The following is a 20,698-nucleotide window of genomic DNA, read 5'->3' as shown; positions in this document are numbered from 1 at the left end:
AACGTGGCACCTAGTGCTGCATCTCGTTTTCCTATCCTGCAAGTTCTCTGGGTCTTGCACTGTCCTACATATCTGTTTACTTGCTTGTACAACAAGGCCATAATCTGTGATAACAGCGAGTAGGCAAGCAGTTCCCAGTTTTTCCCAGCCATGGCCTGACTGACAATCTGATAATTTTATGAAATCCCATATAAGCCGTTACTGTTGTTCACATGCCAGTAATTAACAGGGGGGGAAGGGTTGCTGACCATGTCTCAGCTGCTCCGTTGCTCAGCTGCAACTATTGCTCTAGGGAAAGCTAAAACAGGGCAGATTATCTCTGCATGAAATAGTCCTAAACAGATCTGGTTTAGCTTTCACTAACCATAGGGTACAAGCAGACACACCAAAAAGTACCAGACTAACAAAGGGCCACTAAGTCCTAGTAATTATGGGCGCACAAACTATCCATGTGCAGCAATTACTTTGTGGTAAGTGGAAGCTAAAATAGATCTACTTAACTCCATTTTATTCAGGGGTAAACTGCCTTGTTGTGGCTCTCACTGCAAAGCAATTGTGGGGCACAGTAACAGAGACAGTTACTATGCGGCAGCTGCAGCACAAAAAAGTCCCATTCTATGTTAACTATTAGTACAAAGGGCACAGGCTTGGGGGAATTAGGAGTGTGTGGTCACGAGCTCATGACTGTAGCAAATCAAGCAGCCTAGTTTGGGAACTACTGCTCTGAACATTACTGCAACACAAGAAGTAGATTGCATGCTCCAAGGGGCAGAGCAGAGCAGAGTCTTTCTGTGTCACCTAGTGACTACCTGTATAGATACCTTGCCCCTCTCCTCAAACTTGTTCAGTGATTTCCAAACACTGAAGTGGACACTTCAGGCTGTTCTCCATATTGCTCTCTCCACCCCTTCTTCCTCTTTCAAATTTCCCCTATGAAGCACACTTCTTCCACAGACTGACTGACAGCAATCCATCATTCTGGAGTCCTGGGTATGCCAACGTTACAGAGGGGAAAGAGCATGTCCAACCTTCCCTCGGGTCTTTGGCCCAGTGAACATCATGATTTATACACCCCAAGCCTACTGCCAGCATTTAAACCAAGCAATTATGCCTTGTTTAGTCATGCTTTCTACTTGTATCAATAACTGGAACAAGAGAAACCCCCCCCCCAACCAAGTAGCTGCTAAAAATATTGAAAAAGTAATGGGTTGTCAGCCATGTTTGTGGACAGCATGAGCTGACACTTGCTATATGGAATGTGGCTCAGCAGTGCAGGCTTTCCCACACAGTGCACTCTTCCCTGCCATGCCCAACATATAGCCCATTGCTCTGTGAAAAGTGGCCAAGCATGTTTCTCACCGATAAACTTTTTCTACTGGTGTATTTGCTCTCTGGAGTTCTCCAAGAGGAACCCGAGGTCCATGCCGTACCACCCCTGTTGTAGAACACAAAGAGCAGCATTTTACATTTTGACAACTCTATCCAGACAAATGCAATATATGGCACTTAAGCTCTAACTGATAAATACGCACGAGCTAAAGATTTTGCTCCACTTCTCCTGTTATTAAAGAAAGCACCAACTTATTTTAGTTCTCAAACTGGCTCCTACTAGGACTGGTAAACTCATCTGCTTAAATGACTTTCTGGCATTGGACAAGTTACTTAACTTTCATGAAGTTTTCCCTTCAGCATTAAAACTTTCTCATTTTGTATCCTGAAATCCCCTATAATTATCATGTGCTTAGGACTGTTGATAAACATAATAATAACTGGTTGAATTAAAAATAACACTTCTAAAAGATTTTCCCTCTGCTTGGTACCTGCGGTTTTTTGAGCTCTCTGGCGCCCTGCTTCTGCAAAGACAGCCATTGCCCGAATAGCAGCTCGCAGAACAGCCCAGCGGAACACAGCCACAGGATCCATCCCGATCAGCTCCCGTACATAGGCACTGTCACTACTGCGAAGCAAGGCAACAATATCCGGTCTCATGTAATCCATGTTCTTCTCTCGGAAATCCTGCAGAAAAAGAAATGTCAAACCCCAAGAGATGAAATGAGAAAGGATTCAGCTGGAACCAGGTTCCAACTATGCAGATACATCAGGCTGAATAATTCATGTGGACTGGCCTTGTTTGAGACGTCACAGATAACGTAATCCAAATCTAGCGAAACACCAAGTGTAAATAACGCCTCCATTTTTTTCTGTGTACATTTTATTGTTGGCAAGGAACAGAAGAGTCTTTGTTGGCTATTCCAAATTTGTTACATACCTTTATCTGATATTTAACTTTCCCAGCGAAATGCCAGATAATAAAAGCAGGCTCCATCACTGGGGTTCCAACAAAGAATTTGTTCTCCTCATGCTGCTGCTTGAACTTTGCAAGTAGGGTCTGGTTGGTGGCATGTGGAAAGCTAGGTACACAAAGCAGGAAACACATGGGGAAAGGTTAGCCCCTCACTCTCCAAATACGAAGGACCCCAGCTGATAGGATCCTAGGACCCCAGCTGACTTCCTGCCCTTTGGGTGGGGGGCTGGACTCGATGATCTTCCGAGGTCCCTTCCAGCTCTAATGTCTATGAAATCTACGAAGGAAAGGTGCGCAGATAGATCTGCAAGCACATGATCTAAAAAAGTATTTAGCTGCACTAGACAAGCTAATAACCATTTGCCATAGGGATCAAAAGGTAGAAGTCCTGCTTTGATACTTTAGAGATAAGCTACAGAAGTGCTTCTTAGGCAGAAAAGCAGCCCATTATAAAATTCCAGACACCTCCACCCCACTTTCACTGGCAATTTTGGGAGAACTGATACTAAGTGGTCATAACTTTGAGCACTTGCATAATGACATACCCCAGACACATGCATTATATTATAGTCACCTGGTAAAAGCCATCAGAAATATCCAAGTTCCTATGCTGTCACTTTAAAGCCATCAAGAACTATTAAATATAACAGTCAGGGATGTAACTTAAGTCTAAGAAATCCCTAAACTTATGACTTCTGGTAACTGGGAGGGGATGACAAGGATAAATGACAATACACATGGCCTGTTTCTCCACTGCTGCAGAGGACATTGGGCTAGATGGACCCTTGGTGTGAACTGGTATGACAGTTCTTCTGCCATGACCACCACCAAAGTGGAGTGATTTTTCAAAGAGAAATTAGCTTTGTAGAAGTTTAGCTGCATGATCTACATATATAAAGATTCCTCCCCACAATCTGGTACCTCCTATAACCATTAACTTCCTCTATTTTGGCAACTACTTCTGCCCCCCTCCCACACTTTCATGCAGCAAATCTTTCAGAAGAACTTGACACTTACTTGCTTTCTTCATCTAGCAGATAGAAGAGGCCAGTGGGCTTCTTGCTGATTAAGTGAATACAGGCCACATTATCAGTATAGTCAATATTGTGCCACGTGATCCCTTCACTTTTGTATTCCTCCTGTGCAACTCAAAGAGATTTCTTTATCAGGACGGCAAACAGGCCCGCACAAGCTATGCAAAATAAATGCTTAAAGACTTCCTTACACAGCTATTGGCAAATTCTGAATTTGTTGGTGTGAGGGAGAAACCAGAACAAGAAAAAAATAATAATTTTTTGATGTTGAGGATCAAATACCCTCATTACTATAGTCATAGAGTTACATTCCAAGTCAAAGAGCAGAGGACAACAAAATGTCAAGGTGTGGTATGGGAATCTATTCTTTACAAGGGACAGGCTGACCTGTTTTGCCATCAGCAAGCACTCCCTTTCTGCTGAATATAGGAAACCCAGATAAGGTTGCAAAGTTTATCTACCAACACATGCTGGTGCTAAGTGGCCTAGAAATGCCAGTTCCATATCAAGATATCAAAGCATAATATCAGCTTTCTTTCATCCTGCACATGCTAAAGGCAAACTAATTTAACAATAATGCACTTACAAATCTAAACAAGAGATTCAGTAGGCAGGTAGTCTAAACAGAATGACATGTTTAGAAGAATAATGAAATAAATCCCCACAGCTTCACATTCTCTCTATGATATGTTAGAAAATGCATCCTATTCAAGTGACTGGGATTAAGTGTGTGCAAATTACATAGTTGGTATGATTTATATGCGCAGCACGTTGTAAAAAATAGTGTTTAAGTTCCACGAACAAAAAGACCCTTCTTAAAATATGTAGGCAACCCCTGAGGGCTCTCATGAAGACAGACACAGGAAACTAGTTACTTAATCTTCTTTGGGAAAACAGTTTTAGAAAAAGAAGACAATACAACTCTTTACTCTAGTTAGTCTGGACAGACAATCCTGTCATTAGGTGCTAAGCCACTGGTCTCTACTATGACTTTACTTAAAGTTGGTGCGTTTTGTGCTTTCTTCCTTTAACTTTCGTTTATGGTTACTTATGTACTGTTGATAAAATACGTAACATAGAACAATTGTGCCCCACCTCAGGAGGGACGTGGATAACACTGAGAGGGTCCAGAGGAGGCCACCCGAATGATCCAGGGACAGCAGGGCAGACGCTACAAGGAGAGACTGCGGGACCTGAACCTGTCCAGCCTTCACAAGAGAAGGTTGAGGGGGACCTCATGACAGTCTATAAACTCACTGGGGTGGGGGGACCAGAAGGGTTTGGGAGAGGCCTTGTTTCCCCAAGCGCCCCCTGGCATAACATGGAATAACAGCCATAAGTTCTTGGAGAGGAGGTTTAGATGAGACATCCGTAAGAACTACTTCACGGTCAGGGCGGCTAGGATCTAGAACCAACTTCCAAGGAAGGTGGTGCTGGCTCCTACCCTGCGGGTCTTTAAGAGGAGGCTTGATGCCTACCTAGCTAGGATCATTTGAGCCCAGTTTTTTCTCTTGGCCTGGCAGGGGGTCAGACTCGAAGATCTACAAGGTCCCTTCCAACCTGACTTCTATGATTCTATGATGTCCTTGGGTGAATTAAAACTGGTTTTCTGGCATCATTTGGAAAGATACTTTAAGCCAGCAAGAAAACAAAAGCTTAAGGGAAAGGACACACGGCCAGATTCTACATCCAAATTCAACACTGCCCAATGAACTTTATGAAGTCAGATGCTGTGCATACACAGCATGCAAAGCACGTGACCTGAAAGTAGGACTTTTAGCTACAAACTTCAATAACTCTAACTTTACACTAGGAGGTTTTGGGGAAGCTTATTTTAAGTTCTGTCCACTAGACAAGCATGTTACAAAGCAAAACGTATTAAAGTACTGAGTTTAAGATTATACCTATTTCTGGCTTTTAACTTTAGCCCTTACATAACACCTGCAATACACAATCACTTACCTGCTCCAATTTGAAAATGTGTTGATTGAAATAATACTGAAGCTGTTCATTTGCATAATTTATACAGAACTGCTCAAAACTGTTGGTTTCAAAATCTTCAAATCCAAAAATATCAAGCACCCCAATGGACAAACACTGAAGGGAAGGAAAAAAGGTGCAGATACTGTTACTTGATCTTATGATAGTTTTGGTTGCTAACAACACACTAAACATCAGTACCGTTATCTATGCCAATATGACTTGGAATGTTTACTATTGTAATAACCACTTATTCCCACAGTAAAATCCATGGGACAGTAAAACTCCCCCGAAGTTAGTGATAATTTTACTACTGACATCAGAGTGGGGAGGGTCAGAGCTCCACCCCAAATCTCTGACCACACTATGGTATTCATAGGATGAGTTGCTAGCTCTGTCTGCTCTTCTGTCCAGAACTTACTGTAACAGACTCCTCCATGTCCTTCTTATTAAGAAGCGCATGATTAATTCGCAGAACAATCCAGTCAAACAGAGCACTGTACAAGGACTTTGCCATTGAATCCCGAGCTGTTTTTGCCTGCAGTTAAAAAAAAAAAAAAAAAAAAAAAGAAGTCACAAGCAGGTAATACCCCTGACTGAATATGGTAGAAGGTTTAATGCATCACTTTTTCAATAGCTGACACCAGGGTTTGGGCAGCATCCATTAAAATATATTTAAGTGAATAAAATAAAATTCCTACTGCCATGTTGCATGTGATGTGACATTTTACAGCCAAGATGTAATCAGGGGCCATTTTCTGGCTTCTAAAAATTGAGGAAACCCCCAAGTCAATTTCCTAGCATTAATCAACTGAGTAACAATAAGGTCACCTGCAAGGCTACTGACTAAAGCCTCCCTGCTTGTGTCCTTGGACTCACCTCATTAAGACTATACGGCAGGACAAGCTTGTCATTGGCTGTCACTGTTTTTCTTTTTGTCAGCACTTCCACTAAAAGTTCTCGTTTGACCTTCAAAAAATAAAGTGAAAAACAGAGTTATTAGCCACTGGTGGCAACCTAAGTAGTTATCATCTCCTCAGATAGCTTTGGAAACCCAAACCCAAGGACAAAAGCTACAGCTGTGGCTGGCTGACAATTTTCATGTTCCTGAATTCCTTGAAATCCTTTCCCTTCACATGCTAGGGATGTATCTCCATCCTGGTGAAACCCACCAGCTGTAATCCGATTGGAGAGCTGACACCGTAACCAGATCTAACTATTCCCATCTTCTGAGATGTATTTTCTCTCTCTCCTTCACAGCACAAAAAATTCTCCAAAAACATGAACATTTACATTCAATTCAGCAAACCATCTCTTTTCCTTCATAGGCCTCCTACCCCAGGCCTGGAACACGCCCACCTTTAGCTACAGCATGCCATTAGCTTACCTAATGGTTATGGAACGCATGAAAGGGATACTCTACCTTTAAAAGCTGAGAGAGGATGTCCAGTACTTCAGGGGGTCCCACTTCTAACCCTTCATCCCGACCTGTGGCTTTCTTCTTGTAGGTAACATTACCCAAATAGAGAATAGCTGAAAGCACTGAAAAGATTCTGAAAAATAAAAACAGCGGTGACTTTTTAAAAGTGTTTGTTTCATTAACAAGCATTAAATAGAGCCACAGGACAATAGCCAAATCTACTGGAAAAAAAGATGGAGACTGAATAAAGTTGGCTTATGGCAACCCATATAAGAAAAAGCCCACTGTTCTCCTAGTTTGTGCGTCGGGCTTTGAACAAATACAGCTTTGCTGATTTACAAATTATTGTACGGGACACCAAACTGTTCTGTGTAGTTCATAACAGACTACTAAGCAATTTCATGGAAATGCAAGCAAGCACTAACAAACTGCAAACATAAAAGAGCTAACCAATTCCACTTACTGCTTTTTTGTTGCAGGAAGAAAGCCAACCATTTCCATAGCTTGTTTTAATCTTTCAAAATCATGTTGCAGATCTTCGCCATCTTCAATTTTCAAGTTATGCTATGAAAAAGCCCCACAACAATCAGGTTCAAATATATAGCAGAGATACAGACACGGGCCCTTGAGTAACTTTTCTTATGAATAAAAAAGAAACAAAGTGCATGCAGGCCCATAGACACTCCTGTTTTCTGGCAAAATCTGGAATTGTGTGCGTCCCTTTTTTTGTATCAGCTAGACTACTACACTGCTTTAAATGTACAGTCTGTTCCCCCCTTCCCAACCAGTCTCCAGGTGAATGATGTTATAATCACCAGTTACCTAACACTGTAAACACGAAGCAGTCTAACAACAAATCTTGAGCTTGAAATCACAAAACAGTTCTACAAAAGGAATTTTGCATCCAGTTCACAAGATAGTCAGATTCATCCTTAAGGCTGGCTGTGTCTCACAGGTGGCCTACAAAACTAAAAAGGAGATAAGGTTGATGAAAGTTAAGTCTCTTCTACAGAGAGAAGAGAAATATATCTGGAGCTCTGTGATGAACGCGAGGTGTCTGTATAAGAATTTGTAGTGTTGCTAGAACTGCTGTGCAGCGAAAAAGCAGTATTTTGTTAAAAAAGCCTTATAAACCAACTAGCATTTCCAGAGAATTGTCATACCGCAGAGGGAAATAAAGATCACCTGTCTTGGTGCCCTTCATTTTAACACCGGGGACAGACAATATTTTTGTTGTCAGAAAGTCCCCCCCCTCGATTACCTGATTGAGGTAGAAATAATCTTCAGGTTGCTTGAGGTGAAATTCTTTGCGTTCTTCCTCACTCACTCCAAGTAACAAATAATAAAACACATGGTAGTTCCTACAGTATCAAAAATACGTCTGTTTAATAAAGACATCATGATGCCAACTTTTCTTTGATAAAGAATACAAATTTCTGAGCACCCTTTCATGTACGTACTGTATTAAATCTTTTACTGTGATCATCAGGGTAGTTAGTGCACAGTAATCTAGAACGTACATTTTCAGACCATCAGCTACTTTGCACCGACTGTGTGTAAACACGCTTAGCATATACTGAAAGTGCAAGGGAACTTTCATGGTAAGCTACTGGCATGTCGTGTGAGTTAAGAGTCCAGGTGCACAGGGAGCTCGAGTGAATTCACACTGCACAGGGTGCCCTAGAGCAGCTCCCTGGGAGATTCTTCCTGTTAGGAGAATTAGTCCCAGTCATTTAGGTGGAAACTCATTATATAGTTTGCTAAGAAAGGTGTGTATCATTGCATTTAGGAGAGACATTTGAATACAGACCATGCACCACAAAATGCCTCTCACCTTTCATCTTTTTCCTGAGAGACCAGACGAGATTTTTCAAGCAGATATTTTTCAACAACAGCCCTATAAAAGACCCAAAAGAAACAAAACGTGAAGGGAGGAAATGCAAACGTGAGCACCTGGATACCAAAACACTAAGCAACTGTTTCCAAATGGCTTTAGGCTATTTCATATACAAAGTTTATTGTGAAGGGGGCCTTACTGCTATCTCTACTAGTCAAAAACTTACCACATACAGTGCTACATTTAGGAGGATGCTGTCAAACATTTAGTCCTTCACTACTCTGTCTTAGCAGATATGAAAGAAAAGCCAGTTCAAACTGAGCAGATTGGTTGTTTTGGGGTTGTTTTTTTTTTCTCAAAAATCACAATTATTCAATATGCGTCCACTTCATTAATAAAAGATAGCACGGTAAGAAATCCTTGCCTCTTGCATAATTACTGGACCATCAAGGCTACACCACCACTCTTACACTAGCTTGATTTTGCTAAACAGATGCTAGTCAGAGGCAAAAGGAAAAACCCACAAAGTGCAAAGAAGACAAAAGAAATGCACTGCTGCCAAACTGTGAGTTTGGTGACCAACATTAGACTGCACCCACCAGCAAAAAACTGTAGAGTAAACGCCTAAAGAATAATTCCCTTTTCCACTAGGTATACAAATGGACAAAAAGCAAGGCCAAAGCTAGAGTAGCCTTTTTCTCAGGCTGCAGACAGAGAACAAATGGGTTCACATAGTACCAATCCCTTAAGCGGGGGTGACCTCATCTGTAAATATGCCAGTTTTACTCCTGAATAATACTCAAACAATTGTTTGTCTGACAGAATTAGCATGTGTTTACATCTGATGCTTAAGGAAAAGCAGTGATACAAACCAAATGCATCAGTGAAAGGATACGTTCCAGCGTATCCTTTCATTATACACTGCTAGAATGGCACTACAGGGCAGGCATAAGTCCTGGTCAATATTCGATCATATTGCCCTTAATGCAGAAGCGTGAATATGTTGCAAAAAAAATGTGATACTACTACATGCTCTGCAGATACATGGTACTAAATACTAACACTTACACAATAAGACTAAAGAATGAGATACAAGGCCTTCTCACCTGACAGGTAATGAATTATTGGACAAAACTATTTACTTGCAAAAAAAAAAAAGATTCAGAATTAGATTATTACTGTAACCAGTAACCATTTATATGATTGATATAAAATTAGCCACCACTGAATGAGCAAACCTATAGAAGACTATTGCACATTATGGCTGATCATAGACGTGAATAAAAAAAGCATTATTTTAAGCTCAGTGCACCTCTGTACCAAGCACAGTGCATGCCCAGAGGAGGGATCATGTTAAATTGAATCGGTTTTAGATAAAAGCGCCAAAAAGCTGCACTGAAGCGCCCGATCTATACAGATGCTGCAGAGCCGGGTCAAACTAACATGTTGCCTCTTCCAATAAAGTGCTGGGGGGCGTTTTCCCATGTCCGTCAGCATCCCTAGTGCCTATTACACAGCTGTATTTATACAAGTAGTTACTGAATTTGTGCACGGTTTGTGACTTCCAAGGAAATTAAAAGCATATCAATATGCAAGAGGCAAGGATTTTCTGGAGATATCTTTTATTGGACAAACTGTATGCTTGGGAGAGATGTTAGACATGCTTTCGGGCACAAAATGTCCTTTCTTAGGTCCCAAGGTGACCTGAAGTAGCAGACTGTTCAGGCGTGAAAAACACCTACAGGCATACCTCGGAGATATTGCGGGTTCGGTTCCAGACCACCGCAATAAAGCGAGTCACACAAATTTTTTGGTTTCCCAGTGCATATAAAAGTTATGTTTATACTATACTGTAGTCTATTAAGTGTGCAATAGCATTATGTCTAAAAAAATGTATATACCTTAATTAAAAAAATACTTTATTGCTAAAAAATGCAAAGTGAGCAAATGCTGTTGGAAAAATGGTGCCGATAGACTTGCTCGAGGCAAGGTTGCCACAAACCTTCAATTTGTAAAAAAACCACAATATCTGCGAAGCGCAATAAAGCGAAGCACAATAAAACGAGGTATGCCTGTATGTGGAAAGCCACTTTTAACACACACAAATATCTCCACAATATTGACAGTTCAACTCTAGAAAAAACTTCATGTCACACTTACCCTCTGACAACACCATTCTCCAAATAGTTGACTTGAATGAATTTTCCAAAACGACTGGAGTTATTGTTATGAGCTGTTTTTGCATTGCCAAATGCCTGCAACAACACAGAGAATAAATCTATTTTCAGTGAAACAGGTTAAGAGCTATGTACTCACTCGAATTGCTAGTTGGCACTCAACACCCAAAATATAACGGAAAGAGCAAAACATACGCGGTTCAAGAGCATCTGAGACAAGTGTTTTTTCTCAGATGTGCACACATGTACATAGATTATGCCAGGTCCAGCATAGCATTTGGAACCGTGAGGAAATTAGAAGTTACTTCAATATGCACTACAATTAACCAAGTTAAAGCTAACTGAATGCCCCTTGGAACCTCAGGTCAACAGGCTGAATCATTAGAAAGCAAGCATGAGCTTAAAGAACGGTCTTTGTCAGTGAAAGAATGCTGCAACGATGACAGAATTGCCTCTTGAAATCAAAACTCAAAACCATATAGCAAGTGAGTCTTTTTCTCAAAAATAAATCCCTTGACAAAACAAGCTACATAATTACTTTACCTTTAACAGCAAATATAATATTAAAGTCAGTTCTGCAAATATAGTCAATTGAATTCCCAGGGAGTCAGACTGATTTTGTATGAAATAGGCAAGGCAAAAATTCAAAAAGTTATACTTCTCCAAATTCATTTTGGAATTGCTCTGAATCAACCAGACTTTTCACTCCTCTGAACCTAAAGAATTATTTTTAAATTTATAAAGATCTGTTATGAAAAGACATACAGGGCTTTCAGGAGGAGATTCTGGTACAAATACCCTCCCATCCAGCACTGTTAAACCACAAACACACACACACACACTCAACTTTGTGTGTCACTGAAAGCTGTAAGTTGGGAACTCTTTTCAAGAACACTTACTTGATGCTTGCCAAATGTCTGTAGCAACAGTTAAATAAAATTTGTCCACATGCTGAAAATGGTTTAATCTAATTATAACCCTAATATTCAACTAAAGTGTCAGCAATTTGGCAACTGAATCAAAGAGAATTTTGACAGATTTCTTAGAAGAGGTAACAAAAGGAACAAAATAGCAGAGGTAACAAAAGGAAATGAAACCAAACTAAGATCCCATATTTGCAGTAGGTTGAAGGGAACCTTGTAATTTTATTAACCTGCAGAGAGATGACGTAATACAGCGAAAAATCCAATGCAAAAGGCAGCAGTTTAGCAAACAATGCACCACTCCTTGCGAACATTATCAGCTGACACGTCTGTCCCAAACATTTCCTGTGAAAACTTTAAGCAACACCAACTAAGATGTCTCAAAGGAAACATGCCTCCCAACAGAGAACAAATTCATGGAATTTTCTGACCGTCGTCAGACATCTTTAGTGTGCCAGATACTGACATCAGCATTTGACCCTTTAAGTCATGACTTGTCTCTTTCCCTGACCCTAGAGTAACCAGCTCCATATGACACAAGAAAGATATTCAATCCCGAAAGCGATTTCTTTCTTGAAGTCAATTCATGTTTACATCCGTGGAAATTGTGTACAACAGAGCAGCTATTATGATACTTCAGGCTTGCTATAAATTGCATGCAATTATGCTGATGTGTTGGCAGAATTTCTCAAACTTATCTTGTAGCTATAAGCCAGCAAGCTATTCTTAATTTTATTTCTTTAATTGTTCTCCACACACAGGTACAAGTCTCTGAGAAAGCATACAGTTAACCTATTCTAATATTAATTTTGCATTGGTTGTGGTCAACTCATTTTAGTTAACAGAGCTGAAGCCAATCAAGACTTAAGAGGGAAGTCTTCTGATAGCAGAACAAAGAACCACCCACTGCATAGAAATTACAGCCTGCTCCTCTTCCAGAGACTCGGTGTGAACATCACACATTACTTTTTGTTTAGAAAAATAGGAATCATTATTAAAGCTCTTCCAACTTGCAAAACTAAGGAAAAACCTACTTTACGGGATCTGCAGACCTACTACTCTGTAGTGAAAAAACAAACTTTTAACAAGAAGTTTAAAAATAACAGAAACACACAAAGCATACCAGATTTGCATACATACAAGCTATTTAAAAGCAACTGCGTACCAAAGAGTTGATTAGTAAATTGATTAGTAATCTCATAATTCTGGTTTCCTGACGACTTAGTGATTACTCATGTAAGCAATGCATATGGTTTAAAACTACCCAGTGGCTCAGATGACCCCACATGTCTGGTATTTAGTCTAAGAACATAGCAAATTCTCCAAAGCAGATCTAAAAATACCCTCCTCTAAAACCCCCATGATTACTGAGTCTCTGTCATGGCAAATTACAGAGATTGGTCCTCTTTACAGACTTCAACTAGTCAAAAAATTCAAAATACTGAGTGGTTTGGCCTCCAACCCAAGTCACAAAACGCCACTCCAGTATGTTTCTTACTGTCCCTTTCCTTCATCCTACTCTGTTTCATGGAGAGAAGTACACTTTACTGTAATTTGGAGAGCATAAACGGCATACACAGAAGCTACATTTTCTTGTCAAGAATCTGAACATTTTAACATCATTTGGAATATGAGATTTCCTAAATTTGCCAGTTAAGGGTAATTAATTTATGACCTACCACATCCTTATCCTAGCAACAAATAAATTCACTTGCTATTTTAGCTTTCTGTTATTATGGAGTGGCTGTTCTGGACAGACAGCATAGTCTGAGAGTCCTTCTGTTCCCGTAAGCCAGCACAGCAGCAGAGCACATGCTGGGTGCTGTGTTGTGGGGCAGAAAGCTCCTGCTGACAGTCCCGCAAAAACCTTCCATATATTTCCAAAATCCATCAGAAGTCAAGGAGGGCAAAACCACAACTACTAGCCACTACTATAACGTTCTAGTCTCTTTAGTATTCACCCTTGTCCTTCAAGAGAAACTAAAGACTAAACCAAGCCTATGCAGAATACTACTGATGCATATGGTGAATGACCGAAGTAGAAGAACCACGCTAGCAAAAGCAGATGTTACAGGATAAAGCAAGAATTGTCAGACCAAGATGAACAAAGAGAGACAGACTGAGATATAGCAAGAGAACTGGAGAAAGTAGGACAACCTAGGCCAGTAAAAAGCTAAAAGGTGGGAGCAATGCATAGTGTTTCAACAACTGGGGAAGTCTCAACAAGGCAAGTGGCAAATGCACCCATGTTCAAAAAGATCTAACTAGCAAGATAGAAAACCCCAAAGCTCCCCTTTTGTCGTATACATGAGAAACTAGTGAGGTTCAAGTCAAAGGAAAAAGGAAGTCCCATCTGTTTTCTGACTATGGTCGTGTTTAAAGATGTACACAGATAATGGTCTCAAAACTGCCTCTCTACCTTAAATAGATCAACATAGCTTACACCCACTAAATACATTATGCAGGGCTTTTGTGGCAAAAGCAAACAGAACCCAATGCTGAAGTACCCCTTAGCCCAGGCCTGATTCTCACATCAAGACCACAAGCCATGCAGAGCTAGAGTAGAGGAGACAGAAAGAAGCCTGGCTGTGTTCCCACTCCTTTACTCAAATGTCTATTTCCAGGGGCAAGCCTTAGAAGTGAAATGTAGCAATCGCATCCCCAGTGAGCTAGCTCCTTTCATGGTTCTGCTTTCAGGATATGAGTTCCTTTTTACATCAACTTTCTTTAGAAGATGACAGATAATGGAAGTGCCTACAGACAACACTAACAGTTCGGCTGAACTTATTTAGAATCAGCCTTTGAGGAGAAAAACTGCCCGGAGGTGTCTGCAGGACCACATTATCCAAGTGCCAAAAAATACACTGACTGCCATTTTATTTCACCACAATTTCCTAGAGATACCTGAAAGCCATCTGATTAAATGAAGAGAAAAATCCAAATTGCAGCACAACTGAAGTACCTCCATCTGTTCCACAGTCACCATTACCATCATCCACTTCAGAGGGAAGTGAGCTTTATTACTTTTAGTCTATTAGGAAGGTAACTGCTTTAACAAATTTCAGAGACTAACACACATCAGTACACTCTTTCAGAAGGTGGTTTGATATTTAGCCAATTCATCCAAAAGCAGGCTTTTAACAATTACTTTTACTTACAATTTATGTAAGCTAGTTTCCCAAAAATGTTTTTTTATTAGGGGTGCACCGATAGAGGTTTTCTTGGCAGATACTGATGGACAATTATTAACCAGGCGTATCACCCAACGCAGATCCCATAGCCGTTTACAGGAATGCAGCCCGGCAGGGTGGAGAGCAGCATCCAGCCGGTAAGTCTGCACGGGGGAAGGGGCCAGATCAAGGCTCCCATGGTGAAGGAGGGAGTGGGGCAGGGGCAGGCACTGCCCAGCCAGGGTGCTGAATGCGATCCTGGGGCCAGAAGTGGGGTGGACCCAATATGAAACCAATACATCAGTGCATCTTTAGTTTTTACTGGGAAACAGTTGCACATTAAATGTGTGTGCACTTGAGGGAACCGGGAAAAAGTCTCTGGAATTCATTTTACACTTTGCATTTGAGGTTTACGGTCTACTTGAAGAGCATTTTCCTTGCAAAACTGACAATACAGAACTTTCTGGAAGGTTCCAAGCTAAGTCGTGAAGATAAGGCCTTCCTGAACCTGATCCTATGCAAGTTTAAACAAGGCTACTGCAAAAGTTAGAATAAACAGTCCAAATTGGATCAGTTTTGCATATCCTGGGAGCTTATTCTATAACATGCTTACATGTATACTAACATTTTTGAACCACATCTTAGTCTTATTATTTTTTCTAGCAACTGTCCATACTAGAAAGTAGTTCTAATGATTATTAATCTTTGAAATATAAAATTAAGATGTTTTATTAAGAGTAAAAAGCTGCAGGGTAGTTACCTTGAACAGGGCATAACCTCACTTCCCCATTTCCCTCTACCACCTGCCCAGAGGACTTCTCTGCCACGTGCTGCAGATTCTCTAAATGGTTTCATAGAACATGAGTGTTGGAAGGGCCTCAGCAGGTCACCCATGATAAACCTAAGACTTCCTTTCTATTAAGGACTACACACAACGTACTTAACATTTCAATCAGCATCTCAGTTTGGTATATTTAATGCCTCAGCTGTTTGAGAAGGTAACTGCAAGGAGCATTAAAAAAAAAACAAAAAAAAACAATCACCTCTGTGAGCTATAGCCATAACCCATTTTCTCAAAGTTTGGATATTGTGAACAAAAGTTTACATGCTTCAACACACTCAACATTCACAAGAAGTGAAGCTACCAGCCTGGTCAATACACTTCCTGCCCTTTGGGCAGGGGGCTGGACTCGATCTCCCGAGGTCCCTTCCAACCCTAATGTCTATGAAATCTATGAAATAGAGAAACAAGTTTTGTTGAGGAAAAGGAGTTTACTTTCAAGCCTCCAAACAGACTTTCTAGGAGCATGCAAGTTTTAGAACATTCTACAGTAACTGTTAAATACAATAATGGCATCCACCTTTTTAATGTTATATGCAATGTCATTGCCTTGAACTCTAGGAAAAGGTCAGACTTTGAACAGACGCCTTGTACCTGAGTGTCAGGTCACTAAAAAGAGGAAGCTCTAATTCAACATCTAAAGGATCCTACCAAATGAAAATTAGGTTGATCTCATTAACCTTAACACTACCTTTCACATATGCAAGCAACTTCAGAAGGACTTGAAACAATATAAAAATGAAATAAGGTACTCCCCAATGATTAGGCATGCTCCCAAAAGTGCTCTGTGCCACAATCCTCAGAAGCACTTATTTTCAAAGGAAATTTCTCTTACTGCATCATTCTGTTGCATGAATAATTCAGTGATTCACTGTAATCAAGTATAAAACTACTGACTCGGAGACAAGCAGTTATGGCTGCTAACAGTTTAGTTCATTAGAGTATCTTCAAGTTTTCACTGCACTCTTTTAATAAAACCAGGTTTGACTTAACCATTCAGTAGTTATTAAAAATATAGTATTCAGCATGAAGGGCACAACCCCACTTAGAAATCTGGCATGTATAATTCTCCACTGCATCAGCTCCAGCTGCAATACACTGACTGTGTCTAAATGTGCAGCGGACTGTGCAGATGTTACTCTGCAGTCATTTAGTACTTGCATACTGTCACCACACAGTTTTTTTCCCCAATGCTACTGTGCAGTAGCACCATGTCATGGTTAGTGCCTGGCAATGCTACCAAACAGTAGCAACATGTTATGGCCCAGTCGCTCATTCTTACTGCACTGTCGTGTCACACGCGGACACGGTCACTGAGTGCAATAATGCATACACGCATATTTATTAGAATTTTATTATCCAAAACTTACTATAAAAGATCTAAGAGATGTCTTTATTGTAGCCATCACTACTCCCAACACTACCTGTAGTAGGTGAGCATTATAGCTCCCCAATTTTCTATCTAAATAATACTGACACTATTCACTTAAGAGTTACAGGTGTCTTGCTGACTTCCTTCAGCACATATAATCTGCCTTAACTTTTTCTTTTCTTTTATTTTCATGAGGGCTTCATTTCCTTCTTTTTTGGTTTCAAGTTGATGCGTAGGAACTTCCAAAAAAACCCATAAACTTGACCACTTGTGCTCAGCTCTGCAAGACATTTTGAGATACAATTGTACTGCAATTTTTTACATTTGTTAAAAAAAATGAAGGATTCTATGGAAATTCAGTCAAGGTACAAGCTTATTTTGAATTAGCATGCGACTGACAGAGGCCTTACACGTGGTGAAGTTTCTCTGAGAATTTCAGTCGGGACCTCATTAACGAGGACAGCATATGTCAAAATATTAACTTTATAAGAAGACTTAGTTAGAAGGTTCCCAAGCTAAGTTTTAATCTTTAGTTGTATTTCCAGTGAGCAGAAATGTTTCTTTAGTAAGTGCCTTCCTGGATTGCTCAAATGACAGCTGAAGAAAATGCACAGGGGTTACTGCACGTGTCACTTAGCTTCACCGGAAAGCACTCTCCTAAAGATCCCAATTTTTAAAGAAAACTTAAGGTAGCAGTTATCTTTGATTGCAGTACAATTACACCTACAGCTGCTGTATTTGTAGTATTTACATTTCTCTTTTGGTTCATAATCACAAAAATATGATTTCAGGCCCTTTATCCGATTTAACTCTGCTGTATCATACCCTATAAACTAGTTTCTGAAACAGTTAACAGTTCCATCAAAGGCAGGCAGATCAGCTGATGGAACAGTGCTTTCCACAGTGACCCCTTCCTGTTTTCTGTTCAAAACTGCAAACTTAAGCTCCAGCTATTAACAAACCTCAAATGATTCTACTTCTGCTTTCAAGTAGCAGAAAGCAAGGGGAAACACTTGCATGTACTCCCTGTTCTGTAAAGATTTTCCAAAGTCGCGTAGGTACTTCTTTGAAAGGTCTCATAGCATTTCCCCAGTATCACAACAAAAAATTACACAGAACTAGGAATGCTTTTCAAACATTTCTAAATACTGTTTGAACAGAATTCCTTCAAGTTTAAGGTTTAGAGTTTCTCCTGCTCCTAGTCATGCATTGTTACTGGTTTCTCCTCCCAAACTAGAAAGTAAAAAAAGAGGGGGAGAGACACTGAAATATTATGCAGGAACCATTTATGTTGGTCTTTCTGTTAGCTGACACAGGTCTAGACCAAATTTTATGATTTTATTCCAGTGGCTGAAGTTTTGCCTTCCACTGAAAATTTCACAGTAATTGAACGAAACTGAATCAAACTCCCCTTCCAAACACAGTGGTCTTCTCCCAGAAGCACATATTTATGGCTGAGAACTAACCACTCCTCCTCAAAGGGGGGGGAGGGGGGTGTCATAATAGGAATATTCAAATATTGCCCTTACCATGCAAATAGTGCCCTTACCGTGCAAAGGGCACTATTATGCTAAGCAACTACTATTTCAATAGAGACCTATTTATTGATTAAAACAGTCCCTGTTTGCCTTATTCAGTGCAACCTCATAACTGGTTTTTCATGACCCTTGCCTCAAACACCACCAGTATTCTACAACAAAACACCCAAATGATTCTCCTAGCTTAAAACGGTGATTTCTGGCAAAAAAGTTAAGACCAATTAAAACTGATATCTTTGAAGCCAAAAAGATAGACTGAAAAGGCAAAGACAGAGACTAATTTCAAAAGGAACTAAATAATCTGCTCTGTTTACACAGAAACTCAATTACAAGGAAGGATGGGAAATTAAGGAACACGCGATTGAGAAGCAGTCTTCAAAGTAGCAATTCAATCCCCAAAGTGTATTTTCACAGACAACACTAAGAATGTACTCAAAATCCTCCCCCCTCCAGGAGTGGTACATATATTATAAAGCAATTACTTGGAAATTCAATTTATTTTAACAAAAGGAGGGGGGGGGGGAACCATAGGCTAAGTTTACCTCCAGAACTGGTCCAGCTCCCAAAATAGTTCTCTCCACACCGCTTGCGTACCCTTTCTGACTCAGTGCTGTGAGGCAGTGAATTAAAAAGTTTGTACTTTGAGTTTTTCCAGATCCACTTTCACCTGATATAACTATGCACTGGTTGACTTGTTTTTTAAGCATTGTGTGATAAGCCACATCAGCTATTGCAAAGATATGGGGCTCCAACTTCCCAAGCTGGTGATTCTCATACATCTTGACATATTTTGGGTTATAAATGGGCAAAAATTTGAAGGGGTTAATGGCAATCAGAATACTTCCTGCATAAGTATAAATCTTTTTTTTCAAAAAGCGGCATTTGAGATTCTCTAGGAGCATGGTCTCTGTTAAATTGGGAAGATTACACAAGTCATCAAAGTCTTCCTGATGCCATGGAAGAAAACCCCTTTCAACCAACCGTCGAGCCTCCTTCGCCTTGGACACCAGTTGCATGTGGACATATTTGATGGTCCCATCAGTGTTCCTTTCTTGCAAAAGAAAGTAGTAACCATCCTTTTGAGGATGCTCATCCTGAGCACGGCGGGGCCAAAGCAAAACCCTTTGAACAGGACAGTCATTTACATCAAGTACCCACTCTTCACCTCCCGATTCTTTCACTTCCACAAGCACATAATGCTTTGAGACATCCAAGTTCAAAGTATTTATCACATCCTTGATGACATCCGAAGCAGTGCTGTCCTTGGTTGCAGTCACTCTACAGCAGGGAGCACTTTCTATCGAGAGCTGAGGGTAAATATGAAGATGATAGGCCACCCTGTCCTGGCAAACTGCACTGCCAGCATCTTTTAAACTCATTCTGCCACAAACCTGGCTTCAGCATACCTCCCGAGCTTACTGCACAGTACCCATTATCTGAAAAAGAAGAGCAAAGAGTCAGGTATTATATTCTGAACAGCAGGCTTCCCTGAAATGCAAACGCAAATGAAGGAAGAAAAACACAAGATGAAGTTACACAGGCATATCATGAAAAACAAGCTATTTTCTGAGGTTATTTCAAACTGAAACTCTCTCTTATTGAAGAGGTCTGCTTAAAAATAAGAGTTGTGGGCAGGAGCTAAGGGGAGAGAGCTTGTGCATTTGAGTTCATTAAGCTATCCTTGCCAGCTGACATTTTCTCAGATTGTTCTCACATTGCATATGGACAAAAAAAGACTTGCTGTTTTCTAATAATATGCAAAAACTTTGCACAAGAGAATGCGACACCATTAGGAGCTATTTTCATTACAATCAACAACCATGTCTTGCTTTTAACATTTTTTTTAATATGACAGTAAAACTAGTCTCATTGTAGCATTTTTCAGTTCAGATTTTACAACTAACTTGCACAGAATTCACAAATTATGTCATTTACCTCATACTCCTTTACCCCTTCTCTCTCCTCCCATTATTCTCATGCCTGAAGCAGGAGCCTCATGCTTTTTGGTGACATCTCTTATTGAATAGTTGGGAGAGATGATAGACAAACTTTCAGGCACAAAGTCCCCTTCTTCAGGCGACAAACATCCCTTCTAATTATT

The 20,698-nt window shown here is 40.3% G+C and overlaps 1 protein-coding gene across 12 annotated transcripts in view; it reads right to left on the bottom strand.

Moving 5' to 3' along the window:
- Positions 1 to 20,698, bottom strand: part of MYO9B (myosin IXB) — a 54,865-nt gene that overhangs the window by 25,946 nt on the left and 8,221 nt on the right. For all 12 annotated transcript variants that reach the window (XM_090028041.1, XM_090028042.1, XM_090028040.1 and 9 more), the window contains 13 exons: positions 19,140 to 20,033; positions 10,737 to 10,831; positions 8,574 to 8,636; positions 8,001 to 8,100; positions 7,203 to 7,303; positions 6,743 to 6,872; positions 6,199 to 6,288; positions 5,741 to 5,857; positions 5,302 to 5,436; positions 3,323 to 3,444; positions 2,270 to 2,411; positions 1,821 to 2,016; positions 1,360 to 1,435 (listed from right to left, as the gene is read on the bottom strand). In XM_090028041.1, the coding sequence (XP_089884167.1) occupies positions 1,360 to 1,435; positions 1,821 to 2,016; positions 2,270 to 2,411; positions 3,323 to 3,444; positions 5,302 to 5,436; positions 5,741 to 5,857; positions 6,199 to 6,288; positions 6,743 to 6,872; positions 7,203 to 7,303; positions 8,001 to 8,100; positions 8,574 to 8,636; positions 10,737 to 10,831; positions 19,140 to 19,976 (2,204 nt within the window). In that variant the 5' untranslated portion in view covers positions 19,977 to 20,033. The remainder of the gene's footprint in view (positions 1 to 1,359; positions 1,436 to 1,820; positions 2,017 to 2,269; positions 2,412 to 3,322; positions 3,445 to 5,301; positions 5,437 to 5,740; positions 5,858 to 6,198; positions 6,289 to 6,742; positions 6,873 to 7,202; positions 7,304 to 8,000; positions 8,101 to 8,573; positions 8,637 to 10,736; positions 10,832 to 19,139; positions 20,034 to 20,698) is intronic.

Source organism: Crocodylus siamensis, chromosome 14 (assembly GCF_052110815.1).
Source record: "Crocodylus siamensis isolate JL-2025a chromosome 14, ASM5211081v1, whole genome shotgun sequence".
Classification (NCBI taxonomy): domain Eukaryota; kingdom Metazoa; phylum Chordata; order Crocodylia; family Crocodylidae; genus Crocodylus; species Crocodylus siamensis.
This window is presented reverse-complemented; position numbering and strand designations above follow the sequence as displayed.